General features: G+C 29.5%; 1 protein-coding gene across 1 annotated transcript; it reads left to right on the top strand.

The window, feature by feature from the left end:
* Positions 1–656: 656 nt before the first annotated feature.
* On the top strand, positions 657–1784 carry LOC124924443 (F-box/kelch-repeat protein At1g23390-like). The gene has a single exon (XM_047464484.1). The coding sequence runs from the start codon at positions 657–659 to the stop codon at positions 1782–1784; it is 1128 nt and encodes a 375-aa protein (XP_047320440.1).
* The last annotated feature ends 23410 nt before the right edge of the window (positions 1785–25194 follow it).

Below are 25194 nucleotides of genomic sequence, written 5' to 3'. Positions count from 1 at the left end.
TACGTACTTTTTTAAATCGAATTTATTTTTAGAATTTGCGTATTCTAATGTGTTGAATATAGTTCTGGTGATTAAAAATGTATAAATTTAAAGAAAGATTTAAAAAAATTCAAAAAAAAATTAAATTTATTTTTTATTTTTCATAAAACATCAAAACAACATAATTTTGTGTATACAATTTGACTATATTTATGTTTTAAATTAAATAAACCTGTATCAAATTATCAAACACATTTAAAAACTTTTAAAAATTATGTGACCAATAATAACTGAATAAATCAAAGGAAGAGAATTAATAAATAAAAATTATAAATATGTTAAATTAATTAAGTAAATAAAATTATTAGATTAAAATATATTTTTTTGGTTGGCTTAAAATTTTAAATGACAAAAATGTCCAAAATGTGACCTCATTTTAAAAATCCTTTAAATAGTAATTTGCCCATTTAAATTTAAAATTAAATTTAAATTTAAAAAAAAGTAATAATTTAGAAGAGTTGTAATAGTTCAAAGAGGCGCGACTATAAGAAATGGACTCATGTTCTTCTATAAATACCCACCATCACCCCCTCATCATATCAGTTTTCTTCACAGTTTTCTTCACAAAAAAGAGATAGAGAAGAGAGGATTAATAATTCTTGCTTTTATAATATATAATGGAGCAAGAAATCATAGAGGCAGCGGCGCCTATACAACAAGACATACTAGAATCCATTTTTTCATTTGTTCCATTAATCGACCTAGCACCGGCAACTCATGTTTCAAATGAATGGAAACTCGCCGTTTCATCTTCTCTTCTCTATATCAACACATCAAAACCCTGGTTTTTCTTCCACCAACAAAACATCTTTTCACCCAATATCATATCCAGTCAAGCCTACGACACACGTTCCAAACTCTGGATGCAAATTAAACAACCTACCCCTCCGTCAAACGTCTCCGGAACCCTCCATTCATCTCATTCTAATCTCCTCTACATGCTATCCCCATCAAAGTTCACCTTCTCCATCGATCCATTTAATCTTAATTGGCATCATTCCAACAACGCCCCATTCGCATGCAGACACGACTCAATCATAGCCTTAGTCGGTGGGAAGATATTCGTTGCCGGAGGTGGCACCAACTTCTACGACGATGTTATCGATCCTCTCGCCGTAGAGATCTATGATATGAACACGGGTTTGATGGAATCAGGTGAGTCGATGCCGGGGGTTTTCAATGCATCTGCAGCGTCAACTTGGCTATCAGTGGCTACTGATGGTAGGGTTTTGTATGTGATGGATAAAGAATCTGGTTTGATGCATGGTTTTGATTCGGAATCTAAGAGATGGTCGGATCCGTATGAACTTTGCCTTGTTCCAAATGGGTTTAATTCTATAATTACTTTTACTAATGGACGTTTAATTGTAATTCAATTAATCGGTGAAAGAGACAACCTTACAAGTTTGAAGATAAGGTCTGTTAATACAGAAACTTATGAGATTGAAGAACTTGGCGAGATGCCAAAAGCTATGTTTGGGAGATTGAAGGAGGAGAGTTTTCAAATATCCTCGATTAATGCATGTTCCGCGGGAAATTGGATTTATTTATATAATCCAAGTGAGATTGGTGATATTTATATTTGTGAGATGTTGAATGGAGGATGTAGGTGGACTCTTGAAAAAATTCCTCTTGAGAATGGTCGGAGTTGGAGGACTGTGGCGGTTACGTGCAAGGAGGTTGGGATAGATGAAGTGGATGAGGCTTTGAGGTCGGGGAAATGGACATGCAAGCCCGTAAGATGAAGTTGCGTTATTCATATTTTGGTGGGAGATATGGCAGACTACCTAGTTTTTATTTTAAAACGTTATCAATTTAGGGTCTGTTTTGTTTTTCATTGATGGAGAAAACTTATGTTTTATTTGGTTTTTTATATTTTAATTTTAATTCATTTTTAATTTTAATTTAGTTTTTGTGGATTTGATTTCAATTTCAATGTTTTTGACAATTTTATGGAAAAACAACGCATTCCTTTTATAAAATTTGGGATTTCCAGTAAAAAAAAACACTTCATAGATAGAAGTCATGAAATATAAAATTAAATTATTTGTGATCATGAAATATAAAATTAAATTATAAATGAATTTTACAACAAATTTCCCATCATACTTCCTGAACATCCATCCCAAAAAGGAATTATAACAAATTTCCTATCAAACTTCCTGGACAGGAATTATCTCAAGTCTTCAATTTTTTAATTTTAAAAAAAAAACTCACAACCATTATCATTATTTATCAAAAAAAAATAATTTTCAAAAATAATTCTAGAAGTTGCCAGCAGCATTTCAAGAACATCAAGGTCGTATCGAAAATCATAAAGACTTTGGACATTGATGATTGGTCCTGAAACCTAACCAGACAATCTATGTAAGAAGACAAAGTAAGATGAAAAGATTGAATTATCAAACATACATAGAATCAAGCAGGAAAATGAAGATACATTGATGATTTTGATCGAGACCTACAGAGAATCAAGCTGGAAAATGAAGATTCATTGATCAGATTTTGATTGAGACATGCAAAGTTTTAAGACAAGATAAAGTTTTTATTCCAAAATTCAAATATCACGTCACAAATCAATAATTTTATTTATATAAATATTTTATTTTATATTAATAAAAATTCACTACATTTTTTTAACATAAATTAAATTCTGAAATTATTTCATTTTAATATTTTTAATTCAAATATAACATACCTAGGCTCCTCCGAGGTCTTCTTGACACAAGCTTTAGAACACTGGGACATACATACCCATACTTTTAGATTTGGGAACCAAGAAATATGCCCAACTGTAGAGGAATGAAGAGGACTAGGCGTTAAATTTTAAATAAATAAATAATTATACTAGAAAATAAAGTTAAATATATTTAATTAAAAAAATATTAATTAATTTATAAACATCTACTAAATATTATAAAGAAATTTATTTATTTATTTTTTGTATAAATTAATTTTAAACAATCCTTCTAAATAAATATTCTAATAGATTTATTTGATGTATGGTTATTACCTTATAAAATTTATTTCATATAATTTTTTTATATTAATTATATTAAATAAAAATAAATTTATAATATACTATATTAACTTATATAATATTTAAATTATAATAGTAGTGATTTATAAAATTAATATTCATTAAATTTTTATTTATGTATTAATAAAAGTTAATATTAAAATATGTACTTTTTAATATTTATTTTATTATATTTTAACATATATTAAATTAATTAATTTTCAAAAAGTATTATTAATTATGTGAGAGTAAGGATTTTTATTTATGTATTAATAAAAGTTAATATTAAAATATGTACTTTTTAATATTTATTTTATTATATTTTAATATATATTAAATTAATTAATTTTCAAAAAGTATTATTAATTATGTGAGGGTAAGGGTGAGGGATATATGCAGGGCTATTAATGGTAATAAAAGTTAAAACTTGTTTTTCCCCTAATTTCATTAAACAGAAAATCCAGATAAAACCTAAATAATCCGTCCTCAATCGAGCTCTTGATGGGATTTGCTATTTTTTGAAAGTATAGATTGAAAACCTCCTTCATTTATTATAAATTCAAATTGATTACAATGATCTATTTTTGTTCTTTGTTGTCACGGGTGATCCTCACTCTTACAATAAACCTTCAATAAAAAATAAAATATAATACAATAGAACATTTATTAGGATTTTACGAACTATTTCAACAAAATCACAAATACATCCACCATGGGCCCAAATTAATGAAGTGTTGAAGATTAATAATAGTACTGTTAGTACGTTAATCATGGAGAAAGATTTATGAGATTCTGTCTGAAGTTTTTTTTTAAGTGTATCACCTATTATCATGACATTTTAAAGAATTCGAAAATTTCAGATTATATTAGATTATGTTTATAGAATATAACACATATTTAATAAAGTAAGCTTAGTAGGTCCATTCAGAGATCATTGAACAAAAAAAGTAATACAAAATATGTTTTTTTTTTCTATTTTATTATCACGTTTACAAACTTATTATTATTCAATCAACCAATCAAGTCACAAAAATATTAAAACATACAAACTTTAGTGTGAAAAACCTTTAAACCAGAGTAAAAATCACGAGATCCGTAGGCCGCTTAAATCATTTTTGTTTAATGAAAACATTAAAAAATAGAGAGATAAAACCTGATAGCACTCATGTTCATGATATTTCCAACTTAATGTTTATATGACGTTTGTTGGATTATTCGAAATGCAACTGCTATCCATTTGGTTCATCTAGAATTGATAACTATTGGTTTTTGACTTGACTAGGCTTAATTTTTGTCCATTTAAATTAAGAATTATTTTTTTTTGGCTTGACATAACTTGTTCACTTTAGATAAGAAACAAAAACTTTTTATTTTGACTTAATTTGTCTAATTAAACTAAGAACCCTGAAGCGTTTCTATTTTTGACCCGACTAGACTTAGTTTGTCTACTTAAACTAAGAACTAAAAAATGTTATGGAGTTTGACTTCACTTTTTCACTTTAGCTAAAAAACGATTTTTTGTTTGACTTAATTTGTCCACTTCAACTAAGATAGGTCTTTTAGCTTATCCACTTAAGTTAAGTCATTATATATCTAGTTTGTTCACTTAAACTAAGAAACTTTAAATTACTTAGTTTGTCCACTTTAAGTTAAGTATCATGTGTTTGACTTAGTTTGTCCACTTAAGCTAAGTATAATGTGTTTGACTTAACTAGTTCACTTAAGCTAAGTATGTTTTGTGTTTAGTTTATCCATTAAACTAAAATCTTGTACGTTTAACTTAACTTGTCCATTTAAGCTAAGAATCAGAAATCTTTGTCATTGAAAATAGCCTATTCACTTAAGCTAAGGCTTAGCTTGTCCACTTAAGTTAATTAACTAAACACTTTTCATTTTTAGTTTAAAATAAATTCCCCTAATATAAAAGATTTTTATATTTTTTTTATCACATTCCTAGTCAACCACATTTGAGGAACAAATGTAGACATTCTTATCCTTCTAGGTATTTGAGCGCCTCTCATGTTTTAGTGATGTTGGATCAAAACAGTTAAAGAGACCAATTGTAAGTGCATTTTTCGATATAGAGTTTATCAATTGCGAATTTAAACTCTAATATGAACGATAACATCGATTTTCTTTGAAGGATCTTATATGCTTAACATCAATATTTCAAGTTCACGTAAAGCTTAATCTTTCAACCACGTACCATGATGTTAGATATCGCCTCTCTTATAAAAGTTATGTGATTTGAACTCTAGGCCTCAAAATATTTTTCCTTAAACATACTCGGGGTATATCCGATAGAATCGATACATTCTTGTTATTGACTTTAGTAAATCTGACAAAAGTTTAATCGAATAAAAGTGGGAGTTTCAATATCTCACCCACTATGAGTGTCTTTTTCACCATCTCTTTTCTTATGATTGGAGTATATCGATAGAATTGACACACTTTTGTTCTTGCGTTTAGCAATCTGGACAAGAGTCTAGGTTGAACAATCAATAAGTGGTGGTTTTTATATCTAAACAAAAACAGTCTTGTTTAATATAAGTTCTTGTATTTTTCTATTTTTTTTAGGCCTTGAGTTCTCACGCATAACCTCCATTAAAGATGAAATGCCTCAGTTGGAAACAATGAATCTGAATTTGGGTATTTTGAATTTTTTACAAACTTTTCCAACAAGGTTTCGAGCGCTCTATAAGAATTTCGAGTGAGTTCAATCAGATAGTACTCTATTCAAATTTCAATAGTTACTTTGGCTCCTTTTGAGATAGTCAAGGAAACATTTGACCTTTCCTTATCCTTACATTTTTTTCTAAATCCTTGTTTCACTCTTCGTGTTCCTTTCTTTATCCATCATTTATTAGAGCATCAAAATGTCTACACTCGTCTCAATGTGATCATAATCAATCGCGTGAAAGCATTTTATCATTTTCAATACCCCTAGTTTTGATGTTGGGCTCTAACGTTTGACCTGGTCAATGTTTGCTTTTTACCTAAGTTAAAAGTTTGTGATCTTTAATTTAGTAAAAATTCTCCTAGTATTGAAATAGGGGTTTATGTTTTTTTTTGTTATGATTGGAACCGAACCTATGACAGATTGCCTACGTATTCTCATAAAAAGAGAAATCAAGCTCAATGTAGTTCCAATTACAAAAGAATTGATATTAAAAATATCCTTGTTGTGGTGCCCCTAGTGCTAACATAAATTTTTTTTTTAGTTTTTGGACATTATTTTGATCGAACCCCCTGATAGACTACATACGTATTCTCATAAAAAGAGAAAACATGTCCAACGTAGTTCATTACAATATAAATTATTTGATTTTAATTAAATCAAATACATTTGAATATTCGTATAAATTGAATTTTGTATGATTTAAATTATTTTGGAGTTTAGAGATTGACGCCCTCCATCATACGAAGACGTTTTTCTTGAGACGCAGATTAGAAAAGATAAAACCGTTAATCCTGATATCCAATTGAAAGTTGTAAGTATATATATATATAATATATATATATATAATATATATATATAATATATATATATTATATATATATATATATTATATATATATATATATATATAATATTTAACTTATTTGATTAATGTTCTAATATATTAAATATCTTATTGAAGGATGAAATACACTTAACGAGAGAAAAAAATTCATTCAGTTTTGAATATTGATTTAGTAGAGCGTGTTTTCAGTAATCAAAGTCATGAATATGTAATCAGAATGAGAGGAGTGTTGCTTTCACAAATAAGAGATGTTTAATCTCTTTGCCACAAAAATTTATGTATTCAAATGAGAATAGAAGATTTTGAAAGAATTCCTGAAAGTGAATTGGAAAATATTCGAGTCTAGAGATCAAATGATAAACTTGAGATGAAAGAGTCGAGATTAAATGATAAGTTAAAGAATAAAGAGTCAAAATTAAATGATAAAATCGAGAATCAAGAAATCAAGATTAAATAATAAGCTCGAAATGAATAAAAAAATGACATCTATGATGTCACAATTTTTGAGAACTACATCTACATTGATTACTCTCACTACATTTTCTAATAAAGGTTAGATTATTAACTTTAATTATTTATATTAATGTGATATAATAATTTTGATCATTCTTACGTATATACCGTATGTCTTTTTATATAGGTATATTAAATTTTGACGACGAACTCCAAATTAATTTTGAAAAGATGTAAGGAATGATATTGAACCACTAGTAAAAATTGGATTTTTACCGACAAAAATATTAATCTGTCGATATAAATTCCGACATGAAGAAACTTGTCGTAAATATGAATATTTATCGATAGGTGCACAAAATCTATCGGTATTGGCTTGACATGCCGATAAATTTAGGCTAAATCTGTTGTTTTAGCCCATTCCAAGAAACACATAAAATTTTACAAGTGTTGAGCTTTTTCTGGAAGGGATATGCCGATAGATTTACTAGTGAATTAACAAGTAAATAGAAGATCCAACATTTTTTATTTGTGTACTATGAACTTTTTTTTTCAAGTGTATGATTTGTATGCGTTGGAGTTAAATGGTTTTGAATGTTAATTTTGGAATGATTTTTACAAATTATATTGTTATTTGAAAATTTGTGTTAAATATTGAAATGTATTTTTAAATAATTTTTAATTAAAAATAATTGAAATAATTATTTTATAAATTCGGGAATAAACAATGCCAACAACCTTTACAATAGTTGTAATTGAATTATTACAACAGCTTTTACTATAAATATCCATAGCTAGTGAAAGTTATTTTGTGTGCAGCCAAGTGAGTTTGTAGCCTCTTTATATTGTCTTGAATGAGTATTAATACAAGTATAAAGTTGGGCGTGGCCCGTAATTGTGTGTGTTCTCTTTCCTGCATACTTATTAATTGTTGTGTGTGTTAGTTGTTTATTTCTGTGCGAGAGAAGTAAACCTCGGTGTTGAGTTTGGCTGATTGTTTTGGTGCGCGAAACAAGCCACACAAGTGTGAAAAAGTTAGTAAAAATCCGTTGCATTAGTTGCCCCTGTGACAAGTGGGGCCGGAGTGTTGAATATTAGGACCGAGAGAAGAATGTTAGCATGCGTTTGTCGTGGCATGAGTGTGGAGTGCCAGGACCGAGAGAAGTGTGCTGAAGAGGTGTCGTGTGCATGCGACAAAGACACAAGGTGTTAGAAAATGTTGGTTGTGGCCCGATTGCGGAAGGCTAGGACCAAGTGAGTGCCTAGGAGGAGTCGTGTGCGTGCGACGTGGGTAGAAGGGTGACAATGTCTAGCGCATTATGAGAATGCGTGCATGGGATGCGGAAAATGCGGAGCCGGCTGGTGACGGTTAGAAGAGGACCGAAGGCGACCATATTAGGGTCCCAAAAATGTCGACATGATGGGTCGAGGACCCAGAAATATTGGCATGATGGGTCGAGTGAGGGAAAAAGTCAGCAGCAGTTGGGCTCGGTGGAGAACGTGGGCATAGTGGACGGTTACGGTTAGTTAGGACCCATGTCCAGCAGCAGGTGCGCAGCTAAGACCGATGGAGAACGTGGGGCTGCAGTAGTGGACTGTTGAGACCCACGACTAGCAGTTGAGATCCACGTTCAGCAGCAACCGCCCACCAGTTAGACCCACGACCAGCACCAACTGCCCGGCAGACTGACCCCCACACCTTAAACGGTTATTTTCCTAGGTAGATTGTTATTCTTTAGGGCTATAAATATCTCTTGAGCTGCACAAGACAAATTGTTGAATTTCGGATAGAAAAATATCCCCACAAGTGAGAGTCATTTTGTGTGCAGCCTTGAGAGTTTATAGCCTCTTTGTAATCGATATTTGTGAGTGAAGATATTTTTTAATAACAACCGCTTACAAAATGATTATTTTTTATTAATAACAATATGTCTTATGGCGGTTAATATTGTACCACAACCATCCTCATCTCATTTGTTTTTAAATCGCAATTAAACTATCATATTTCGAACATTTTACACTTAGCGAGATTCGAATTCTTGGACTTTATTAAGAATTATGAATACTCAACCATTATACCATTTCAAATTGTAAATTGATTTTTATAATTTTATTTATGAATGTATAATTAATATAAGTAACAATTAAAAAAAAATCACTCAACTTATATTAAGAAAAAAATTATTCTTAATACTCAATCTTTCTCACTATTATTTTTTATTCTTAGAATATAAAATAATTTAATTTATTAATTTATTTTTATATAAATATATTATGAATTAATGTTAAAATAAATTATTATATATATTTAATATATAATTATATAACATTTTGTACAACAACAAATCTCTTATTCCCTAACACATTCCATCAGAATCACTTCAACCAACCAATATATTATTTGTTCCTCAATCATATCATCATATTATATTATAGACTTTCTCATTTTAGTCAACTAACATATCTCTTATTCCCCAATTGGACTAGGACTGTAAATGAGTCAAGCCGCTCGTGAGTTACTCGTAAGTCGTTCAGTCAAAGCTCGACTTGAGCTTGACTTTGATCGAGTTCGAGCCGAGCTCGAGCCGGCTCGTTTAATATTCGAGTCGAACTTGAACTCATATAATGCTTGCTCGAAATCTTGTTGAGTTTTTTTGAGCCTTATAATATATAATATTTTTTTAATATTAAAACTTAAAATTAAAACAAAATTTTTTTTCTTTTCTCTCTCTTTTCAAAGCTCATATAAAAGACCCACAATCTATATTTTATATTCTATTACTCTAAATCAAACCTTAATTTATATTATATCAATCCCATTCTATGCGACTCTTCATCTCCTTTTCTTTTTGCGTTTATTTATTTTTCTTCCTCCTTCAGTACCATTTCTTATTTTCATCTTCTTCTTCGTCTTCCGTCTTCACCATTCTTCACTATTTCTTTTCTTCATTCATAACACCATTTCATTCACTCATTCATAATAGTTGATTCAGTTTTTTTTTTATGTTATCTCATCTACACCACTTCTCTCATTCATTCACAAGAGTTACAGATAAATTAAAATCTATTTTCACTTCTATTATAACTTTAATTTCTCTTTTTATTATTAGAAACTTATGCTTATATAGATTACTCATGGACGAAGAAAAAAATATTATATATATTCATTATCAAGAACAAAATAAGCTAAGGTTTTAAGTTAAATATATAAAAACATTATTATATATAATAATAATGATTTTTAATTTATATTAGGGTTAGATTGATAATAGAAAAAAGGGATAGACAATATTAGGGATATAATAATTAGTATATTATATATAATATTAAAAGAGATAAAAAAATATTAAGATAAAAAAAAAGTTATTATATTATATTTAATAAAAGATAAAAAATGTTAATATATATTTTATATATAATATGAAGAGATAAAAAAAGGTTAGTGTATATATACTATATATAATATGTTAAAAAAAAAAGAATTTACAAGATTAATAATATATTATAATATATCAAAAATTTAATAAATTCTTGCTGTAAATAAGTTAATAGAATCTTGTTAATTCAAATATATATAATAATATTTAAAAGAAAACAGATCTTTTGTATTTAACTTTCTTAAATTAAGTTAAATTTTAGTTATTTGTTTGAACATGTATTTTTATATTAATTATTTATAAGCTTAAATATTTCATATTATTGAATGCAGGTTGATAGTTATATGTGTGCTATACTTGAAGAACATGACTTAAAAAAGATTAATATATTGACTATTCAAAAAAATATATATAATTTTGTATTTTGATTTTAGAATTTTATGTTTTGGAGTTTTGATCTTAATGATTGTTTGATATTATTAGACTATCATGTTTTTAATATTTTGAATAGTTATGATTGTTTCGTATTTTATTTTGAAATATTATGTTTTAAATGTTGAATATGTTTGAAAGATTGATATTTTCGTTTTGAAAAAGATTTTCGTTTGAGTTTAAGTTCGAGTTCGAATTTGAAAATTTAATTTTAGTCGAGCTCGAGCTTAAGATAGTTCGAGCTCGAGCTTAAGCTAGTTCGAGCTCGACTCGACTCACTTGCATCCCTAAATTGGACTATCAATTTAAGTATTTTACACACAACAAATTCATCATATTACAGACCTTCGAATTTCGAACAACCAACATATCATTTGTTCCCCAATTGAACTACCATTCTGAGTATTTTGCACTTTTTCATATAAAATTTTATAATTATTTTAAACTTTCACCTAGTGAATTTCTATTTCTTAGTCTTTATTTTAAAAAAATATATATATATTTTTAATACCCAATCTTTTACACTATCACCTCCTATTATTTGAATATAAAGAGAAACAAATAATCAAACAAATTAATATATTTTAATATAAATATATTATGAATTAATTTTTAAAGAGTTTTATAATTATATATTTCATATATAATTATATAAATTTTAAAATAATTAAAAAAAATAAAATTATTTATCTATATATATATTTTTATTTAAAAAATATAAAGAATCATTGAAATGAAGAGACTTTTGAAATTCTTAATTAATATATATTAATTATATATATTTATTAAATTATATAAATAATTAAAAAATATTATACCCCAACTTATTCCTTTACTTTATATAAATAATTAGAAAATCTCTAATTCTTAAATTCAAAATACAAAAAATATTTCTTTTTACACTAACTTTTTAATCTTATTTATATATTTATCAACTTTATATATTTAATCCCAATCTTTTTTCATTAATTTAATAAAAATAAGATAAAATTAATTATATATCAATAATTCATAAACAAACAAAATAATTCAATAATATATCTAAATAAACAAACATATTATGATGGTTGAATTATAATTTATAAAATTTAAGTAAATGAGATCAAATTTCAAGTATAATAAATTTAATAATTTAATTATATATTTAAAAAATATTATGATTTTTATCTTGAAAGTAAAAAAAAAAAAATTGAAGAATTAATTTGCAAATAAAGAAATCAACCGTTATTAAAAAAAAATATATAATTTGAAAAGGACCAAAATACTTAAATGAACCGTTCATAGGCATTTATTTATGCGTTTTTTGTATGACAGAGAAGACAGAAACGCGTTTATTAATTCGTTTTCTTTTTAAATGGCATTACTCCGATGGCGCCCCACTCGTATGCAGAACCAAGTCGATCGTGACCTTCGTCTGCGATAGATTGTCCCCAATGGAGGCGGCTCCAGCTTCTTCAGTGTTAATATTATCAAAGGAAGACGGATGCCAGCATTTGAACCGGAATCTAAGGGTTTTTCTAAACTTGTTATATTTTATCATCACGTTTATTGTTGGGTGTCTTGATCATCACGCTAAATGTCCGAAGATATGGTATATTAATCCTGATAAATTTGAGATTAAAAAAATTGTAGAGCTGCCTAAAATCGATGCTTGAAAGAATAAATTATGAGAAATGGACGAATGAATATTCGACCATTCTCATACTACATTCTCTCAAACACATCGTTTTAGACATCTCTCCGATTTCTTCAATCTCAAACTTATCTAGATTAACAGACCATATCTTAATGCACCTAGCTTTATACAATTCTCAGATTAATCATTAGTAAACGTGTTGATAAAATAAAACCCGTTTGTATTAAGACAGAGATCGAACAACCCTTAGATTCTGGATCAAATGCGTGCATCACACCATATTTTGCACACTAATCAAACATCAGATTTAAGTTAGGTCATATTTGATTCAAACATTTGGCCTCATTGACTAGGTGTTAAATAAATTAATATTATTAACAAAATATTTATTTTTAATTTATTTATTTAATTTGGTTTATTTGATTTCTCTAATTATATATATTTATAGTTCATTTCAATAATTCAGAATTTAATTAATTTAGAATTCAATTGATGCGTTCTAAATTAATTATTTACTTTTTAATCTGATGCAATGAGCTAATATAAAAAATTTATAAAATAATTTTAATAACTAAAAATTATTTTTAAATTATCAAATAGAGGATAAAAATGATTCTCTGCAACCAAAAAAACAAAAACAAATGCCCATCATAATCATTTTGTATAATTTTGTTAATTAAATTAGTTGTTTTAAATTAACTTAGATTAGTTATTTTGAATAACTGGTTTAGTTGTTTGATTTTTTATTCAGTTAGATTAATTAAAAATATACAAAATCGTGGTTTAGTTGTTTGATTTTTTATTCAGTTAGATTAATTAAAAATATACAAAATTGTTTTTTTAATTAGTTTAGATGAGTTATTTTAGATAATTAATTTAGTTTTTTTTATTTAATTAGACTTTTAAAAAGAAATAATCATTTTGTTTTCTTTTTTATTATTAATTAGTTAATTGTTTAAACTAATTAATAAAAAAAATTAATTACTTTTTTTTTTTTTTTAGGTGTTTGTAGAACAGTTGGTTTGAGGAAAATAAAAAAAATGAAAAGAAGAACTGTAGCCAAGGTCGACATTTTTTAATTAAAAATTAAAATTACCAAATATTATATCATTTATTTAATAAATCTCATTGGATAACATATTACATTAGTGACATGTCAAATGGAGATTGGTCCATTTTAAACATTTGTACATGTTTAAATGCAAAATCTTTTTTTTTAACGATGCAGCGTGTTAAATGGCCTTGAACCCTAGGATTTCTCACGAGTTCTCTATAAATACACACCCTTGTGCACTTGCACAAAGGTCACCATTTTTATCTCCAAATTCCTTTAGCCCCTTCCATTCCTCCACAAAATCATACTAAGGCTGCCAAATTCCTTGCACAATGGAAATCCAGAGTAGCTCATATTGTAAGTTCTTGATTTCCCCTTTTTTTCAATGTTTTGCCTATTTCATTAAAATAAAAACTATTGCATGCTTTAATTTGTTGTTTACTTGACCTCTTTTCGTCCATGATTATGTAAATATGTATGTTATGTAACATGAATAAAAAAAATAGAAACTTTAAAACCAAAGCAAGGACATAGTCGAAATATGATTAATAATACTAAAAAAAATAAGCACCCTTCGCGTCCTTGACTTTGTATCTTGGTTTTCCACCTTTCTTGCCTCCCCATGGGACAAAATTTTATATGCATGTTAATTACTATAGTTTTAAAAACATATAAAAAATTTAGAAATTTCTGAGCTGTTTTGACAAGCATATAAATTGAAAAACCAAAAGTGACCCAAAACATGCATGTTTTCATGTTTTGGAATTTGTAAGTTTTCATTCTTAGCCTTGCACATATCAGGTTTAGGTGAATTTTTGTAGGAATTTTATTTAATGTGAATAGTATATTATACAAACAAAAAAAATAGACAGCTCTAAGTAGTTTTTGATTGAAAAACAAAAATAATATAAAAAGAAGTGATCGAAAATATGCATATTCCTGATTTTAAATATTGATCTTGATTGTTTTGTCCAGAAATATTTTGAGTTTTCGTCTTGTTTCGGGTTACTTGGTTGTGTTGTTTGAGTTTTAGGGTTGTCCTACCAAAAAGAATAGCCAATACTGTTGTCAACGCTTTTCCAGCAACGCTTCTGATCCAGAAATAATTCCAGCAATTGAAGAATTGCAGCGACGTTCCACTGCTGATACTTTGAATGCTTCCTCATGGCTAAAATATGTTGTTGGCGATTCTCATCCGACGTTTGTTCTCTTCCTTCATCTCTTTGGCTTTTATTTTAATTACATTTGTGTATAGGTTTTAGGATTTCTTTTTTTTTACACTTTAGATTTAGGTTTATTTTTGTTGATATTTTTTATTTTCTTAGATAGGTTTGTGGCTTGTTTGATCCTAGGTTTTGAATAAAAATTTTAAAATCAAAAACTTAACTAAAAATTGAACCTATCCCTAACTTAGACCTAGGATTTTTTATGAGTTCTCTTGAGCTCAATTATATATATATATATATATATATATATATATATATATATATATATATATATATATATATATAACCCCAAAAAAATATAAATAGAGCCTTCAAGATATTTATTGTTCACTTTAACAAAGATTCATGAAAATCAAATTAGACTTAAGCCAATAAAATGCTTATCATTAATGTGCTTAGTCTTGATTTTGTTAAGGAAAACCTTATTCATGAACTAATTGTCTAGGATTTTTAAAATTTGTCTTTGTCTATTTCATTCATTGTCTTTTATCTCATGCAAACCCTTAAAATGTTAAAAATATAAAATTTTAAATCGTAACGTGTCATAAATTTGAAAAACGGTCAAAAATTAATTAGTAAAACCTTAGGGGAGTTGTGAGACATGGCGTCTAAAAATCCTTTCCCACGCGTAACCAAATGCCGAACTCGATTCTGATTTCCTATTTTTTATAAATTAGGTGGTGAATCTCTATTCGTGAGGAACTTAAAATTGAAAAAAAAAATTAAAGTAGGTCTATGACATACATCCCATAAAACAAAAACTCTCAATCTCTTTTAGATTCGATGGGACGCTAAGTTATGGAGTTGTCTAAAAAGCCTCATTTTTATAAACTTAAATTTTTCAACATTAAAATTAGTTCCCCTCACATTTGACTTGTTTTTAAAACTAAATATTTTTTAAATAGAGATCCTAGAAAAAATATCAAGTTGTCGTTGTAGATGTAAAATATTGATCAAAAACTCATTCCAAGCCTAAAAGCGTAATCATGGGTTTGTCATCCATCATGAATATCATTTTCTTGATGGGATACCATGGAAGTATTTTCCTGATTGCGTCGTCACTCTATAATAGAGGTTCGGGCGAAGCTTTCTTCATTCTTCAATACTAAAGGGAAGGGGACATAATGTCTCTAGGATACACTAACAACAACTGCTTAAGTTTGTCGAGCAACCAGATGTAGAGAATAAGAGTTGAACCCATTTTGCTTATAATGGAAGATATGCATGAGTTATTCAGACCTATCAGCGTTTCTGTCAAGATGATTCATGAGGGTTCTTTGTTTCCCCTTCGTATTGGATTCTTGAGGAGGGTTTACCAATTGTTAGTATTAAAAAGAAGTGATCTAGTAGGATCGTCATCGTTATCATGGATGATCCTAAGGTCAAAGGAATTTATCCATTCCTTACTTTCATTTAGGTACATGTTGGGAAGTCGATATACGTCCTTGCGAGGATAACGTCGGATGTTACCGAGTATTTCTACTCCTTTTGCAAGAGCTTCCTTAGGGAAATTTATTCTACAAATGGTTTCAAATGTACAACATTCTTGTTGTCCATCATTAGGATACCTCAGAATTCTTCTATGGTCGGGCACATATGCCCTTCTCCAATGAAGTAGATCCGTTTTATGGGTTCCACCTTCTTTGTATTTCTATGATGAAGGTGGAGTTAATCTCGAAGTTTATGAAACTCATGATAGGAATGAGTCCATAGAATCGTTAGTTCCATTCGTTTGCATGGAAAGAATCTATCCATGGAACCAGCACGATATTCGTCAGCATGGACATTGTCTATGGTTGGGAATTCAAAATATTTACAAACATGTGTCTGTTTTGAAAAGAAGGAACACATTTAAGATGCTCACTTAGACTATACATGCATACACTAATACATATATAGTAGTCACGTCCTTTATTGTTATTGTGCTAAGGCACATAATGGTTGTAGACCTCCTAAAAAAAGGCGTGTGTAAAACTAAACATTAAAGAAATTTTAATGGCATTCTTAGCCGATGTAGTTGCTTGTCACATGCCTTTCACCTGGGCGGTAGAATGAAACGAGAACACCGTGGTCGAGTCAAGCTATGACACGTACCCGCTTTTAATAGAAGAGAGGCTTGATTCCCTGCGGCATACTATGTTATTCTACTTCAATTTTGACTCTATCTCCCGGTAGTATCTGGATAAAAATACGTTGGATCTTATAGTGACGAGATTTTGGTTGTTTAGGCACGACAAACAACTAGATGGGTGATAATAACCAAGTTTTTTATTCTAAGGGGAATCATAAGAGAGATTCATTCGTCGATAGTGGAGGGGGTAAAGCTTCCGCCATAAACCAGAGAATATATACTCAATTGGGAATCCCCCCACCTCCACATTGTTTGCATCCTATCAGACAACTCGTCGCCAAAGGGTGGGGTCAATCTGGTGCATTCTAGTTTTTCCTCTCACAACATCACTCGGTTTGTAACAAGTTGTCATTCTTTATTGACAATCTTTGCACATAGGTGTAGAATACTGATCCCGGTCATGTACTTCTTTGCAAGTAGGGTAGGGTGAGGGTGATATACCCCTTACACGTATAAGCGGTTAATAGGGTAAAACATATGCGTCAGTTAGGTGTTGTACCTTTCAGGAATTTCCTATTGGTGGAAAACGTGTTACAATCGTTTTTCAAAAGTTAAGTTTATGTTTTCAAGTTAAACATTCAATTCCGAATAAAGTCACCAATAAAGTTGTAACCACCGAGAATCCCGCGGCGCGTGGTGTGGGTCCGGAGTGGCTCCAGATTTGATAGTTTTAACATTGATTTACGTGTCAGACATTGTTTTAAAATAAAACATTATTTTAAAAGTTTTTGAAAACACTTGGCAGCCTTTTAAAATTAATTATAAAAGTAATCAATTTTATTCAAATTTTAATAATATGGGAATTTACAGTAATTAAATAATGATTGAATTTTTACAAAATTCTAGTTTAAATTAATTAAACATAATTAATTTAAGAAATAGTATTTATTTGAAGACATAGTCACCAAATGATTTTTAAAAAATCAATAAAAAGGTGTACGTGTATAAACATATTTTTCATTAGAGTTTCATTTTGGTTCGAATTTTGGTGATACTCAGGAAAGTGCATTCGCGCTTCATCCTCCGTACCCGTTTTAAAAACGGTCTCTACTCATAAATTTGACATTTAAAAATCAGTTGTATAACGTTTGTATATTAACCTATTAATCTTCTGATCCCAAACATGCTTTTAGATTTTAGAATTATTTGAAATATTGAAACAACGATATTTAAATGATAGTACATGTTGCTAATGATATCTAAGAAAGAGTATACCTAAAGAACATCAGTCATTTTAAGGGTGTTAAGATTTAGAAATAAACACAAAATAGTCATTAGTCATAATTTTGTAGAAATAATCATTAGTAAACGTGTTGATAAAATAAACGTGTTGATAAAATAAAACCCGTTTGTATTAAGACAGAGATCGACCAAACCTTAGATTCCGGATCAAATGCGTGCATCACACCATATTTTGCACACTAATCAAACATCAGATTTAAGTTAGGTCATATTTGATTCAAACATTTGGCCACTAGGTGTTAAATAAATTAATATTATTAACAAAATATTTATTTTTAATTTATTTATTTAATTTGGTTTATTTGATTTGTCTAATTATATATATTTATATTTCATTTCAACCATTCAGAATTTAATTAATTTAGAATTCAGTTGATACGCTTCTAAATTAATTATTTACTTCTAATCCGATGCAATGAGCTAATATAAAAAATTTATAAAATAATTTTAATAACTAAAAATTATTTTTAAATTATGAAATAGAGGATAAAAATGATTCTCTACAACCAAAAAAACAAAAAAAAATGCCCATCATAATCATTTTGTATAATTTTGTTAATTAAATTAGTTGTTTTAAATTAACTTAGATTAGTTATTTTGAATAACTCGTTTAGTTGTTTGATTTTTTATTTAGTTAGATTAATTAAAAATATACAAAATCGTTTTTTTAATTAGTTTAGATGAGTTATTTTAGATAATTAATTTAGTTTTTTTTATTTAATTAGACTTTTAAAAAGAAATAATCATTTTGTTTTCTATTTTATTATTAATTAGTTAATTGTTTAAACTAATTAATAAAAAAAATTAATTAATTTTTTTTATAGGTGTTTGTAGAACCGTTGGTTGGGGGAAATGGAAAGAAGAACTGTTGTAGTCGAGGTCATTTTTTAATTAAAAATTAAAATGACGAAATATTATATCATGTATTTAATAAATCTCAAATCTCATTGGATAACATATTACATTAGTGACATGTCAAATGGAGATTGGTCCATTTTAAACATTTGAACATGTTTAAATGCAAAAAAAATTTTTTAACGATGCAGCGTGTTAAATGGGCCTTGAACCCTGGATTTCTCACGAGTTCTCTATAAATACACACCCTTGTGCACTTGCACAAAGGTCACCATTTTTATCTCCAAATTCCTTTAGCCCCTTCCATTCCTCCACAAAATCATACTAAGGCTGACAAATTCCTTGCACAACCGAAATCCAGAGTAGCTCATATTGTAAGTTCTTGATTTCCCCTTTTTTTCAATGTTTTGCCTATTTCATTAAAATAAAAACCATTGCATGCTTTAATTTGTTGTTTACTTGGCCTCTTTTCGTCCATGATTATGTAAATATGTATGTTATGTAACATGAATAAAAAAAATAGAAACTTTAAAACCAAAGCAAAGACATAGTCGAAATATGATTAATAATACTAAAAAAATAAGCACCCTTCGCGTCCTTGACTTTGTATCTTGGTTTTCCACCTTTCTTGCCTCCCCATGGGCCAAAATTTTATATGCATGTTAATTACTATAGTCTTAAAAACATATAAAAAATTTAAAAATTTCTGGGCTGTTTTGACAAGCATATAAATTGAAAAACCAAAAGTGACCCAAAACATGCATGTTTTCATGTTTTGGAATTTGTAAGTTTTCATTCTTAGCCTTGCACATATCAGGTTTAGGTGAATTTTTGTAGGAATGTTATTTAATGTGAATAGTATATCATACAAAAAAAAATAGACAGCTCTAAGTAGTTTTTGATTGAAAAACAAAAATTATATAAAAAGAAGTGATCGAAAATATGCATGTTCTTGATTTTAAATATTGATCTTGATTGTTTTGTCCAGAAATATTTTGAGTTTTCGTCTTGTTTCGGGTTACTTGGTTGTGTTGTTTGAGTTTTAGGGTTGTCCTACCAAAAAGAATAGCCAATATTGTTGTCAACGCTTTTCCAGCAACGCTTCTGATCCAGAAATAATTCCAGCAATTGAAGAATTGCAGCGACGTTCCACTGCTGATACTTTGAATGCTTCCTCATGGCTAAAAAATATTGTTGGCGATTCTCATCCGACGTTTGTTGCCTTCCTTCAGCTCTTTGGCTTTTATTTTAATTATATTTGTGTATAGGTTTTAGGATTTCTTCTTTTTCTACACTTTAGATTTAGGTTTATTTTTGTTGATATTTTTTTATTTTCTTAGATAGGTTTGTGGCTTGTTTGATCCTAGGTTTTGAATAAAATTTTTAAAATCAAACACTTAACTAAAAATTGAACCTATCCCTAACTTAGACATAGGATTTTTTATGAGTTCTCTTGAGCTCAATTATATATATATATATATATATATATAACCCCAAAAAAATATAAATAGAGCCTTCAAGATATTCATTGTTCACTTTAACAAAGATTCATGAAAATCAAATTAGACTTAAGCCAATAAAATCCTTATCATTAATGTGCTTAGTCTTGATTTTGTTAAGGAAAACCTTATTCATGAACTAATTGTCTAGGATTTTTAAAATTTGTCTTTGTCTATTTCATTCATTGTCTTTTATCTCATGCAAACCCTTAAAATGTTAAAAATATAAAATTTTAAATCGTAACGTGTCATAAATTTGAAAAACGGTCAAAAATTAATTAGTAAAGACCTTAGGGGAGTTGTGAGACATGGCGTCTAAAAATCCTTTCCCACACGTAACCAAATGCCGAACTCGATTCTAATTTCCTATTTTTTATAAATTAGGTGGTGAATCTCTATTCGTGAGGAAATTAAAATTGAAAAAAATTAAAGTAGGTCTATGACATACTTCCCATAAAACAAAAACTCTCAATCTCTTTTAGATTCGATGGGACGCTAAGTTATGGAGTTGTCTAAAAAGCCTCATTTTTATAAACTTAAAATTTTCAACATTAAAATTAGTTCCCCTCACATTTGACTTATTTTTAAAACTAAATATTTTTTAAATAGAGATCCTAGAAAAAATATCAAGTTGTCGTTGTAGATGTAAAATATTGATCAAAAACTCATTCCAAGCCTAAAAGCGTAATCATGGGTTTGTCATCCATCATGAATATCATTTTCTTGATGGGATTCCATGGAAGTATTTTCCTGATTGCGTCGTCACTCTATACAAGAGGTTCGGGCGAAGCTTTCTTCATTCTTCAATACTAAAGGGAAGGGGACATGATGTCTCTAGGATACACTAACAACAACTGCTTAAGTTTGTCGAGCAGCCAGATGTAGAGAATAAGAGTTGAACCCATTTTGCTCATAATGGAAGATAGGCATGAGTTATTTAGACCTATCAACATTTTTGTCAAGATGATTCATGAGGGTTCTTTGTTTCCCCTTCGTATTGGATTCTTGAGGAGGGTTTACCAATTGTTAGTATTAAAAAGAAGTGATCTAGTAGGATTGTCATCGTTATCATGGATGATCCTAAGGTCAAAGGAATTTATCCATTCCTTACTTTCATTTAGGTTCATGTTGGGAAGTCGATATACGTCCTTGCGAGGATAACGTCGGATGTTACCGAGTATTTCTACTCCTCTTGCAAGAGCTTCCTTAGGGAAATTTATTCTACAAATGGTTTCAAATGTACAACATTCTTGTTGTCCATCATTAGGATACCTCGGAATTCTTCTATGGTCGGGCACATATGCCCTTCTCCAATGAAGTAGATCCGTTTTATGGGTTCCACCTTCTTTGTATTTCTATGATGAAGGTGGAGTTAACCTCGAAGTTTATGAAACTCATGATAGGAATGAGTCCATAGAATCGCTAGTTCCATTCGTTTGCATGGAAAGAATCTATCCATGGAACCAGCACGATATTCGTCAGCATGGACATTGTCTATGGTTGGGAATTCAAAATATTTACAAACATGTGTCTGTTTTGAAAAGAAGGAACACGTTTAAGATGCTCACTTAGACTATACATGCATACACTAATACATATATAGTAGTCACGTCCTTTATTGTTATTGTGCTAAGGCACATAATGGTTGTAGACCTCCTAAAAAAAGGTGTGTGTAAAACTAAACATTAAAGAAATTTTAATGGCATTCTTAGCCGATGTAGTTGCTTGTCACATGCCTTTCACCTGGGCGGTAGAATGAAACGAGAACATCGTGGTCGAGTCAAGTTATGACACGTTCCCGCTTTTAATAGAAGAGAGGCTTTATTCCCTGCGGCATACTATGTTATTCTACTTCAATTTTGACTCTATCTCTCGGTAGTATCTGGATAAAAATACGTTGGATCTTATAGTGACGAGATTTTGGTTGTTTAGGCACGACAAACAACTAGATGGGTGATAATAACCAAGTTTTTTATTCTAAGGGGAATCATAAGAGAGATTCATTCGTCGATAATGAGGGGTAAAACTTCCTCCATAAACCATAGAATATATACTCAATTGGGAATCCCCCCACCTCCACATTGTTTGCATCCTATCAGACAACTCGTCGCCAAAGGGTGGGGTCAATCTGGTGCATTCTAATTTTTCCTCTCACAACATCACTCGGTTTGTAACAAGTTGTCATTCTTTATTGACAATCTTTGCACATAGGTGTAGAATACTGATCCCGGTCATGTACTTCTTTGCAAGTAGGGTAGGGTGAGGGTGATATACCCTTTACACGTATAAGCGGTTAATAGGGTAAAACATATGCGTCAGTTAGGTGTTGTACCTTTCAGGAATTTCCTATTGGGTGGAAAACGTGTTACAATCGTTTTTCAAAAGTTAAGTTTATGTTTTCAAGTTAAACATTCAATTCCCAATAAAGTCGCCAATAAAGTTGTAACCACCGAGAATCCCGCGGCGCGTGGTGTGGGCCCGGAGTGGCTCCAGGTTTGATAGTTTCAACATTGATTTACGTGTCAGACATTGTTTTAAAATAAAACATTATTTTAAAAGTTTTTGAAAACAATTGGCAGCCTTTTAAAATTAATTATAAAAGTAATCAATTTTATTCAAATTTTAATAATATGGGAATTTACAGTAATTAAATGATGATTGAATTTTTACAAAATTCTAGTTTAAATTAATTAAACATAATTAATTTAAGAAATATTATTTATTTGAAGACATAGTCACCAAATGATTTTTAAAAAATCAATAAAAAGGTGTACGTGTATAAACATATTTTTCATTAGAGTTTCATTTTAGTTCGAATTTTGGTGATACTTAGGAAAGTGCATTCGCGCTTCATCCTCCGTACCGGTTTTAAAAACGGTCTCTACTCATAAACTTGACATTTAAAAATCAATTGTATAACGTTTGTATTTTAACCTATTACTCTTCTGATCCCAAACATGCTTCTAGATTTTAGAATTATTTGAAATATTGAAACAACGATATTTAAATGATAGTACATGTTGCTAATGATATCTAAGGAAGAGTATACATGAAGAACATCAGTCATTTTAAGGGTGTTAAGATTTAGAAATAAACACAAAATAGTCATTAGTCATAATTTTGTAGAAATATCCTAAAAATATTTTGAAATCATTTTCTAATCACTTGAGATTTTTAGAAAATTGATTGGTATTCCAAAATTACAAAAATAATTTTGGGTTTTAAAAAGTGGAACAAAATCGGCCTTATGAATGGGGTCCTAGGTAGGAATGGCAGTGGGGAGGTTCGGGACGGGGAATGCATTTACCATCCCCGTACCATTTTTAGTTCGGGGATTTTTTAATACCATCCCCACCCCGTTCGGTTTTGTTCGGTTTTGTTCGGTTTTGTTCGGTTTTGTTCGGTTTTAGAGAATCCCCGTGGGATACCGTTAATAAAATATTTAAAAATAATTATAAAATAATATTATATAAACGGATATTTTAATATGATATATATTGAAATTTTATATTATTATAAAGAAATAAAGTTACAACTCTTCTAAAATATAGTGAATAAATAAATATATTGGTGATTTAATATATTTAATTATGTTTTATAGTATTTAGGGCATAATCGGGGTAGATCGGGGCAAGGGACACAAATACCATCCCCGCCCTATCTCCGTTCAGTTTTGAGGGGAAGTTGTCCCCAAATGGGTCAATTCGGTTCGGTTTTTGCGGGACGGTTTCAAATTGTCATCTTTAGTCCTAGGCCTTGGGTTCATTTTTATCGGTAGAGATCTAAAAACCCCCAGTCTAGGTCGAGGCTTGGGATCTTCTTTCAGAGTGTTGAAATCCCTCGGTCAAAGTGTTAAGGACTCTCAGTCCTTAGCTAAGATCTTCGGTCGGGGTGTATAAACCCCACGACCATGGGCGGTTTTTGGAATTCTTGGTCCTATGTATATATTCTTTGGTCCTAGGTCAGACCTCTTGGTCCTGGATATAAAAATCCTAGGTCAAACCTCTCGGTCCTAGCTCGAGATGATCGGTCATACATGTCGGTCTTATTGAAATTCTCGATCCTAAGTCTCGGTCCTATGTTCTATTTTAACGGTACTAGGTCTCAGCACAAACCGAGGATGTTCAGTCGGACCTCTCGGTCCTCAAGAATACCAAAGTTACCGGTTTTTCTACTTTGATTTTTGCTCAAATTATTTGATTTGAGGTCTTGGGTAGCTTCACAAAGCTCCTAGAAACATGTTGATCATCATCTCGAGGTATCAATCGACTTAAATGATGATCAATTTGTTTAAAACAATCAGTGATAAAAAAAACGGAGTTTTAATTTTAAAGTTATTTTGAAGTGTAAAGAGTTATCCAATAGCTTTTTAATGCTACATATACTTGATTGGTACCAAAACAAGAACATTAGTTTCTTGTTTGAACAAAATCAAGAACTCAAAATTTTCTATTATTTTGAAATTTTTGATTTTGATCAAACATAATCAGGATGGATCAAATCCAAATAGTTGCCCCCAACTCATTAGCTTTATGGGTTGTGAAGAGGATTAGCCCAATAACAACAAACTTGATTTTTGAATTTTATAAAATTCAAATTTGGGTATTTCTATTTTTGGTTGATTGATTGTTTCTAACCTACACAGAAAGTTCGTATGTGATCTTATGATCCATTTTCAATCATCAAACATCATAACAAGGCAACATAC

This window comes from Impatiens glandulifera, chromosome 2 (genome assembly GCF_907164915.1).
Source record: "Impatiens glandulifera chromosome 2, dImpGla2.1, whole genome shotgun sequence".
Lineage (NCBI taxonomy): Eukaryota > Viridiplantae > Streptophyta > Magnoliopsida > Ericales > Balsaminaceae > Impatiens > Impatiens glandulifera.
This window is presented reverse-complemented; position numbering and strand designations above follow the sequence as displayed.